The sequence below is a fragment of the Alligator sinensis genome, unplaced genomic scaffold (genome assembly GCF_000455745.1).
Source record: "Alligator sinensis unplaced genomic scaffold, ASM45574v1 scaffold891_1, whole genome shotgun sequence".
Classification (NCBI taxonomy): Eukaryota; Metazoa; Chordata; order Crocodylia; family Alligatoridae; genus Alligator; species Alligator sinensis.
In genome coordinates this window covers 27277-37682 of record NW_005843019.1, presented here as the reverse complement: position 1 = coordinate 37682, position 10406 = coordinate 27277, and the positions used below count along the sequence as shown (strand labels likewise).

Sequence of the window (10406 nt, the reverse complement as noted above, 5' to 3'; positions counted from 1 at the left end):
AGGGAAAGAATTCCTGTGGAATGTAAATGCCAGAAATGACCCCTTAGTTGACCAGTAAACAATAACTTGTAATTTCTCTTTCTTTACTTTATGGGCTTCAGCAGGTAAAAGGACCAAATGGGAAAACAAAATGAAACCACTGTGATGGAATTCATTCTCTTGGGCTTCCCTGGATCCCTCTATTTGAAGGTCTCCATCTTTATCCTCTTCCTTCTCATGTACATCCTGACAGTGATTGGAAACGTCGCTATCGTAGCCCTTGTAATGACCAACCACCACCTCCACACCCCCATGTACTTTTTTCTCTGCAATCTGTCTTTCCTAGAAATATGGTACACAACGACTTCTATTCCCAAGACCCTTGCAATTTTCCTAGGGAAAAGCAGAACTATCTCCTTCCACAGCTGCCTCGTGCAGATGTACTTCATTTTCTCCTTTGGCTGCACAGAATATTTCCTCTTGGCTGTCATGGCCTATGATCGCTATTTGGCCATATGCTACCCATTGCACTATAGCTCTATTATGAGCAATACTGTTTCTATACAGCTGGCCATTGCATGTTGGGTGTGTGGTTTCCTGGTTATCTCAATACCAGCATCTCTGATCAGTAGGTTGTCCTTCTGTGGTCCTAATGTCATTAACCATTTCCTTTGCAACATAGATTCCTGGATAATCCTGTCTTGCACAGACACACACACAGTTGAGACAACAGCGTTCATCATCTCAGTGATTGTCATCCTTGGCTCATGTATAATTACTCTACTTTCATACATCTATATCATCTCTACCATACTGAGAATCCCATCAGCCAAAGGACAACAGAAAGCCTTCTCCACTTGTTCTTCTCACCTTGCTGTTGTGATTATATGGTATGGGTCGACCATTTTTCTTTTTGTTAAGCCATCTGCCCGGAGCTCATTGGAGCTGACCAAAATAGTTACCATCCTGAACACTATTGTGACACCCTTGCTAAATCCTTTCATTTATGCGCTGAGAAACAGGGAGGTGAAGGAAACCTTGTACAATGTATTCCATGGGACATGAACTTCTTTCGTGTAAGTCAAGAAGGTTGTGTTAACCAATCAAGCTGCAGCTATATGAAAGACCAAATATTAATCTCTGAACCACCATGATAGCTGCATTTCTCTGTGATAATGGAGTTCAAAAAGATCAGGGCAAAGTGTGTAAATAGAAACCAAGATCTTTTTGTAGGGAATTTTTATCTATGGAAAAAATCCAAAAGGATAATAAGTAAACATAGAGCCTGACCATTTGTAGGAAAGATTATGAAAACTGCTTTGCAGGGGGAGGGGAGGGTTGTAAAAATCAGATTCCCTGCACTGATATCCCTTCTATTATGAAAAAAAATCTAATAATAACAATGTAAAAAAAATCTAGAGGTGCACCAATATATCAGCTTTCTATCAGGCTGGCACTGATAAAAGGAAAATTAATATTATTGGCTTTTTTGGCTGGTGCAGCTGATATTGTCACTGATAAACACCACGTGCATGTGCACAGACATGGCATGCATGCAGCCCAGCAACTTGAAGAACAACATCCGGCCAGTAAGTCTGTTGGAGGAAAAAGGCGTGGGGGAGGGAAGGAGTGTGGGAGGGCAGATCCAGGCCCCATGGTAAGGGAGGGAGAGGGGCAGAGGCAGGGGCAGGAGTTTCCCAGACAGGGCAGTGAATGCAACCCTGGGAGTGGAACAGAGCCATGGCTTGTGGCTCATCTGAAGGGTGTGGATGGGTGGAGGGGGGGTGGCTCCCTGCTGCTGCATGCACCCCCAGGGGAGGCATGGTGGGCATGTGCCCCCCCCCCAGATTTGTGTGGGGCAAGGGTGGGCTGCCTACTGTGGTGTCAAAACCAGGGGCTGTGGTGGGCTCTTTCCAGCTGGGGGTGCTGAGCAGGGGCTGCACTTTGGGTGGGAAGGGTTGGGGCAGACAGCAGTGGTGCTGGGATGGGTGGCTGGCTGGCTATGGGGTGGGCTATAGCCACCCAGAAATTCCCTGTATCCTCTCCATAGCCACCCCTCCCAGTGCCACCACCACCCACCCCACCCCAAGTGCAGCCCTGGCTCAGCCCTCCACTGCAAAGAGGCCAGCACAGCCCCTGACCCAAAGCCCTCAAAGCAAAGTCTGCCCTCACCCCATGCACAAATCTGGGGGAGCACATGCTCCCCATGCCTCCTCTGGGAGGGTATGCAGTGGTGGGGAACCACTCCCCCTCCCTACCACCCTCCGCTGCCCTCAGACGAGCTGCCAATGGGGTCACAGTCACCATCATGGCTGGGCAGTGCCTGCCTCTGTCCATGCCCCACTCCCACCCTCACAGTGGGGTTGCAATATGCCTCCCATGCCTCTTCCATCCCCCCAGCCCCTTCCTCTCACAGACTTACTGGCAGAAGGCTGCTCTCCAAGCTTCCAAGCTGCATTCCTATAAATCGGCTATCAGATCGGCATCGGCTGATGTGGCTCGTTAATAATCAGCCATTGGTACTGCCCAAGAAAATCTTTATTGATGCATCCCTATTAAAATCCATAAGTTATCTCAAACAAAGTTAAACTAACAAGACAGAGAAGTTCCAGAGACTCCATGAAATACATTAGTAACTTCTCTATTGCTACCCATTTTTACATGGGATCTGGCACCAAAATGATAGTTGGTGGGCACATCTACACGAGATGCTTACTATGAAGTAGACTAGTTGACTGCACAGTAAAGCATCACCATCTACAAGTGCAGGGGCTGTGCAGTAAGTTAGTCTACCACACCGTTAATTTTCTACCTGGAAATACAGGTAGCAAATTAACGGTGCCATTACTGTGCATTAGTGTATGTGTAGATGCCGGCTGAGAGCAATTTTGTTCCTAGTCAGCCCCACCACCAGGGAGCTACCCTCAGGCTATCCCAGGAGCCATGGGGCTCAGAGCTTCTCAAGCCCTAGGCTGGGGTGGCTCTTTGCCTGCCCCAGACAGGTCTTTAAAACACTGTAGTGACCCCTGGAGCCTGTGTCGCCTGCTGCCTTCATTCAGCCAGTGGGTCCTGAAGCAGTATCTCCAGGCCTGTTGCAGCAGCCTGCATGGACTCTGGCAACAGCACCCCACCTAGCCCCACCCACCAGGTGCCTGTCTTATGCCATGACCCTGTGCCCTGTGCCATGACCCTGTGCCCTGTGCCTGTGCACTGCAGGCACCTGCCTAGGCCCAGCAGACCCAAACTCTCACTGCAGCCCCTAAGGGGCATCGAGGGATGCATGCTGGCATCATCCCCAACACCATGTACTGCCTCCCAGGAAGCTAACTGGTCACCTCTTGCCCTCGCAAGCTCCAGCTCCTCCCCAGAGGTGGCCCCTGCCTGGCCCCAGGAAGCCTGGTAGTATAAAATTATAACTTATGAAATACATCGTAAAAAGAATTTAAATCAGTTAGAGGAAAGTCTCCCTGGGTCTCTCATGTTCATTTTTAACAGATGTTGTAAGACAGGGAGCTTCCAGAGGATTGGATGACAGATATTTTTGTGCCAGTGTTTGAAAAGGGAGTAAAAGGCTACCTGAGAACAGTTAGTTTGTTTAGCTTGATATTCATGATAGTCACAAAAGTGGAATATGTAATATGGGACACTACTGATAATGAAACTATAAAAATAGAAATGTTCAAGTCCCCCCCCAAAATGTCCATGCAAAATGTTGGTGGTTCCTGGCACATTTTGGTGATTTAGTCTTAGTAGAATAGTTTTTGGTAAACCTATTGAGCATGTCAGTGAACATGAGCAAGAATTTTTCTCACCTCGCCCAAGTCCTGAAAAATCAATTAATAAATCTACTTCTGTGATAGTCTTACTGGTAAGATCATAGTGTGAGTCATTAAAAAGTAGTAAGACAGCATCTCACCCCCCACATCCCTTTTGCATTAACTATATTCCAGAGTTTCAAGCAGCGTAGAATCGAATTACACTTATTAGGAATCTAAATTTATTTTCAAACATAATAGATGGAACGGATTGTAGCCCTATGCTTGTATTCCCTATAGACATGATCCACAGACATGACAGGTAAAACACTGACTCCGAAAGCCTCCAACATTGTCCATAGCTACAGTTAAATCAGAAAGTTAAAACTTAGTTGAATAGGAAGAACAAAATATGGTGCCAGCAATTTTTTATTTGTTCAGGATTGTTGTCAATGGCCAATGAAGTACAAGGCCACTGGCCTATAAGATGAAGGACTGCATCCTCCAACCCAATGGATGTGTCTACACATGCATTTGATCTGGGAGCAGTTTAGTCATAAGAAAACTACTCATGAGAAAATGCTCCTAGGTGGGCATCTATACATGAAGAAACTCGGAAGAAGATTTGGTGCTCATGACAGCAATCTCCTCCCACTGCTGCCAGCCCTGCCCTGGCCCCCTGCAGTAGCCAAGGGGAGCTCTAGACTGCCCACTGAGTGCTAGCCCAGGGGCTGGCAGGGAGCATGGAGCCAGCTGTCCCAGCCACCACCAGTAGACATTTCTCTCTGCCTCTGGGGGAGTTGCCTAGTGCTAATGTGGGCTCTGCCACTGGAACCCAGGTGGGGGACAATGTACCCTGCCCTGGCAGCAGGGAGCTCCTGGCCCCAGCTCCCCAATTATGGGTAGGGGACTTGGGAAGAGCTGCAGGGGAGGGGGAGATCCCAGCCCCATGCACTGATCCACTAATGTGGCAGCTAGCCGAGAGGCCCCAGCTCGGTGGGGATTCCGAACCCAGCTGCAGGCCATAGGCAAGGCATAGGTGGGGGAACGTGCCCCCCCAGAAATTGGCCACCTCCAAAGCTGCTGCTGGCTTCTGCGGGTGGCCCCCCCCCCCCCCCCCCCTGCTGCCAACACCTCCATGGTCACCTGCAGGAGGTCTCCACTTGCCGCCACCATGTACCTGCCGTCTGCAGGTGGTCACCATGCCCCCCCAGCCACAGGAAGCATGTGTCATTCATGCTGGGGGCTTTCTACTAGCTGCACCACCAGTGGATTGGGGCGGGGGGATGGGACCTGCCCCACCTCTGAATCTCTTTCCAAGCCCCATGCTTCAATCACCCAATCGGGGCCTGAGGCTGGGACCTGCCCCTGACTAGGCCAGTTTACAGCCTTCACTCCATAATTGTGGGGTGGTGGGATACAGAATCTGTCCCTTGCCCAGGTCTGTGCCTGTTACCCACCCAGCTCCATGATTTTGGAGCTGGGTAGAGAACAAGCTCCCCAGCCCCCACTGCATGATTGGGACGTTGGGGCTGAGAGATCCTCGTCTCCCAGTGCCAATTCCACAGTCAGGGAGCTGGTGCTGGGAGATCCTTATCTCCCAAGTGAATTCAATTAATTGATGGTCACTAGGTTACCTTGTGTCTGTAGATCCCCTGCAGCCAATACCAAGTCCAGTAAGGTGTTTCCACTAGTGGGACTGCATACCTCTTGTGTTAGGTGAAGGTCCCATATGGAGCTTAAGAACCTATGTGAATGGTTGGATCTAGCTGACTACTCCTCCCCGCAGAGGAACAGTCAGCTATTTTCTATTCTATTCTATTTTTAGAATATAATTTGGTATTTGTCTGGTTCTGAGATGGCAAAACCCCTTGCTGAAAGAAGTACTTCTGGGGGCAAGAGGAGGAACTTCTGGTGTCAAAGGTCAGGGGTTAGGGGGCAGGACTTCCAGTCACAAGATGGCAACCAGGGAACAGGGCATCCTCCATCCTTTGTAGGTCTGTCTTTTTAGATGCAGGAGGTCTGCTAGTTCCCTGGAGAGCCAAGGGGACTGTTGTGCCCTTTTGCTGCCTTTCCTCTGAGATGGAATAGACTTCGCTTCTGCTTCCAGGATCACTCTCTTGAGGAGCAACCACTCATCCTAAACTCCCCTCTCCTTGGGGATGTAGCCCTTTTGGGCCTCCCTGACAAGCATCCTGAGCTTGTCAAAGTCAGCTGGCCTGAAGTCGAGGACTTCTGTATTACTGACTGACTTGCCAGCTTTACACCAGATGGTGAAGGTGATTAGCTCATGGTCACTGTCACCCAGCTTCCCTTGAATCATTAGGTTGCTGATTAGGTTGTCCCCCGTTGCCAGAACCAGGTCGAGCAGCACTTTACCTCTCATCAGCCCATCGACTTATTGTGTCAGATAGAGGTCATCCATGCATGAGAGAAAGCTTTGTGACCACTTGGATTTGGCCGAGCGCTCTTCCCATGAGATGTCTAGGTAGTTGAAGTCTCCCATGACAACCATGCACTGGGAGCACGCAGCCTCAGCCAATTCCCTGGTGAACTCCTGGCCAAGCTCTTGATCCTGGGTTGGAGGTCTGTAGTAGACTCCCACCATTGTGTCCCCTGTGCTGTGTTCCCCACGGATTTTAACCCAGAGGATCTCTAGTCATCATAGGGGGTTAGGGGCTTACAGGACAAGCCCTGTGAGGAGAGACTGAGGGACCTGGACCTTTTCAGCCTCTGCAAGAGATGGCTGAGAGGTGATCTTGTGGCTGCCTACAAATTCATCAGGGGAATACAGCAAGAGATCGGAGATGCTCTGTTCACCAGGGCGCCTCTTGAGGTAACAAGGAATCAATGTCACAAACTGACAGAGAGCAGATTTAGGCTGGACATCAGGAAAAACTTCTTCACAGTAAGGGTGGCCAGAATCTGGAAGGGGCTCCCAAGGGAGGTGGTGCTCTCCCTTACCTTGGGGTCTTTAAGAGAAGGCTGGATAGACATCTGGCTGGGGTCATCTGAACCCAGCACTCTTTCCTGCCTATAGGCAGGGGGTCAGACTCAATGATCTGTTTAGTTGCCTTCTGACCCTAGCATCTATGAATCTATGAACCCAGACATTAGTTTAGGCAATTAATGATTATTCAAGTACTAAATAAATGCACAGTAACCACTGTGCAGTAGTGTCTCATGTAGACATGCCCTGAGAGTGGTAATCGTGGTTCTCATACAACTATGTCCAATCAGTCCTTAGTTTCATAGTTTCTAGGGTCAGAAGGGACCTGAACAGATCATCAAGTCCGACCCCCTGCCCTGGGCAGGAATGAGTGTTGGTATCATACTACCTCAGCCAGATATCTCCTCTTGAAGACCCCCAAGGTAGGGGAGAGCACCATCTCCCTTGGGAGGCCATTCCAGAGCCTGGAGGCCTAACCGTAAAGTAATGCCTCCTGATACCAAGCCTGAACCTGCTCTCAATCAATTTGTGGCCATTATTCCTTGTTATCCCAGGTGGTACCCAGGGGAACAGAGCCTCACCTATTTTCCGCTCGTCCTGCCTGGTAAGTTTATAGATGGCCACCAGATCCCCTCTCAGTCTTGTCTTGTGGAGGCTGAAATGATTCAGGTCCTTTAGTCTGTCTTCGTAGGGCCTGGCCTTCTGCCCCCTGACCATACTAGTGGCCCTCCTCTGGACCCTCTCAAGGTTTTCATAGATTTCATAGACATTTGGGCTGGAAGGGACCCCAGAGGATCATTGAGTCCAGCACCCTGCCCCAGGGGCAGGAAGTCAGCAGGGATCATAGGATCCCCGCAAGATAAGCATCCAAATGTGTCTTGAAGGCATTCAAAGTGGGTGCTTGAACCGCCACTGGCGGCAGTCTATTCCAAACCTTGGGGGCTCGGACAGTGAAGGAGTTCTTTCTTATGTCCAGCCTGAATCAGTCATGGCGGAGTTTGTGACTGTTCGACCTTGTCATCCCTTGGGGCGCTCTGGTGAACAGACGTTCCCCCATTCCCCAGTGGCTAATCCCCCAGGTTAGCCACATCCCTCTTGAAGTGCGGCTCCCAGAACTGGAAATGGTACGCCAACTGTGGCCTGACCAGCGCCGCATAGAGAGGAAAGATCACCTTCCTGGACCTGCTTGTGATGCATCTGTAGATGCACAACAAGGCGTGGTTAACCTTACTGACTGCTTCCTCACATTGGTGGCTCACGTCCATCTTGGAGTCAACAACGACTCCAAGTTCCCTTTCCACCACTGTGTTGTTGAGAAGGGTGTTCCCCAGCCTATAGGTGTGTTGCTGGTTCCTTCTCCCTAGATGCAGCACCTTGCACTTTGTCTGCACTGATTTCCATTCTATTCTATTCTCATCCGCCCACCTCTGTAACCTGTCTACATCTAGCTGGATTCTGTCCCTCCCCTCCAGTGTGCCCACTTCTCCCCACATCTTTGTGTCATCAGTGAATTTGGACAGCGTGCTTTCCATATCCACCTCCAAGTTGCTGATAAAGATATTGAATAGCACAGGCCCAAGGATCGAGCCCCGGAGAACTCCACTGCCCACATCCCTCCAGGCTGAAAATGACCCATCCACCACCACTCTCTTGGTGTGGTCATCGAGCCAATTTGCCACCCATCTGACTGTGTAGGCATCAATGCCTCAGTCGCCTAGTTTTTTTTGTGAGAATGGGATGAGAAACAGTGTCAAAGGCCTTCTTCATGTCTAGGTAGATGACATCTACCTCAATGCCCACATCCAAGGACTTTGTGACCTGGTCGTAAAAGGAAACAAGGTCAGTCAGGCAGGATCAGCCCGCAATGACCCCGTGTTGGTTGCCCCTGAGCATTACCTCCCATGCTGGGCCCCCGCAGATGTGCTCCTTGATAGGTTCATCTCAGTCCTTGGGAAGACCTTTGAGAAAATTAACTGGCCCATAGCTACCCGGGTCCCCCTTTCTCCCCTTCTTGTAAATGGGGACCACATTGGCCCTTTTCCAGTCCTCTGGGACCTGGCCAGAGCCCCACGAGCGCTCATACACCTGTGCCAGGGGCTCTGCTATGACCTCTGCCAATTCCCTCAGTACCCTCGGATGAAGAGCATCTGGACCTGCTGATTTAAACACATCCAGCCCCTCCAAGAGTTTCATAGTTTCATGTTTCTCCAACTTCTTTTTTAATTTACCCAAGGTAGGAGTGAGGACCACTTCCCTAGGAAGTTGGTTCCAGATCTTAGCCACCCTAACAGTGAAATAGTGCCTCCTAATCTCTAATCTGAACCTCTTCTCCAGCAGCTTCTGGCCATTGTTCCTCATCACCCCAGGTGGTGCTGGGGGGAATAGGGCCCTTCCTATTTGCTGCTGATCTCCCCTGACGAGTTTGTAGGCAGCCACCAAATCCCCCTTCAGCCTCCTCTTGCTGAGGCTGAACAGGTTCAGGTCCCTCAGCCTCTCATCATAGGGCCTGCCCTGTTGCCCTCCAACCAAGCGGGTGGCGCTCCTCTGAACCCTCTCAAGGCAGGCCACATCCTTCTTAAAGTGCGGTGCCTGGAACTGGATGCAGTACTCCAATTGTGGCCTGACCAATGTCACGTAGAGGGGGAGTATCACCTCTCTGGACCGGCTTGAGATGCATCTTCGGATGCACGACAAGGTGCGGTGGGCTTTGCTGGCTGCGGTCTGGCATTGGCGGCTCATGTTCATCTTGGAGTCAATAATAATCCAAGATCCCTTTCCACCTCTGTGCTCACAAGGGGGAAGCTCCCCAGCTTGTATGTATGCTGTGGATTCCTTCTCCCCAGGTGCAGCACCCTGCATTTGTCTACATTGAACCCCATCCTATTACCATCCACCCACTTCTGAAGTCTGTCTAAATCTAATTGCAATCTCTCTCCCTTCAAGTGTGCCTAACTAGGTAGGGATGATCTAGTAAGGCCTAACTAGATCATTCCTGACCCTAGGAATGGTGTCGTGTCCCCTGAACCTGTCCATAATCCTAGTGGGGGAGTTGTCCCTGTCCCTGCTCAGAAATATGGAGCCAAAGAACTCACTGAAGAGATCAGCTTTTTCCTTTGCTGCAATCACCAGATTGCCAAGCCTGTCCTGTAGGGGCCCCACATTACCTGGTGCCTTCTTCTTACTCCCTATGTATTTGAAAAGGACTTTTTGTTATCCTTAATTCTGGTCGCCAGCCCTAGCTCCATCGCTGCCTTGGCCTTCCTAACCATCTCCCTGCAATCACAAGCAACGGAGGTGTAATCCTCCTTGGGGATAGCCCCTTTCTTCGAATGATTGTATGCCACCTTTTTTGCCCTTAGGCCCTCCTGGATGTCTTTACTGAGCCAAGGGCGATTTTTAGCACTCTTGCCCCCTTTGGTTCACAATGGGACTGACTCCTTATGAGCTCAGAGGATCGTCTCCTTAAAGAACAACCACCCGTCCTGGACTCCCATCTCATTGAGGCTCCGTGTCCCCAAAGGCTTGTCAGAGTAGACCAAAGGACAAAAGTTCAGAAAAGAAAGATTTAGCAGCGACTGCACCAAAGGTCCTTATTAGGTAGATCCAGGAGCCAGAAGGAGGTGGAAGGCCAGCAGATGGTCAGGTGGTTCAAGAAAATTGCCTAGTGTGTGCAAAGAGTCAACAAACAGCGAGTGGTTGCGAAGCAGGCATCAGGTGTTTGA

The 10406-nt window shown here is 50.1% G+C and overlaps 1 protein-coding gene across 1 annotated transcript; it reads left to right on the top strand.

The window, feature by feature from the left end:
* The first annotated feature begins 117 nt into the window (after positions 1-117).
* On the top strand, positions 118-1044 carry LOC106723034 (olfactory receptor 6F1-like). Its single transcript, XM_014526315.1, has one exon. It carries the CDS (start codon positions 118-120, stop codon positions 1042-1044), a length of 927 nt encoding a protein of 308 aa, XP_014381801.1.
* Positions 1045-10406: the final 9362 nt, after the last annotated feature.

Coding starts and splice junctions, on each gene's coding strand:
- LOC106723034 (XM_014526315.1), top strand. CDS start 118: ATGGGAAAACAAAATGAAACCACTGTGATGGAATTCATTCTCTTGGGC.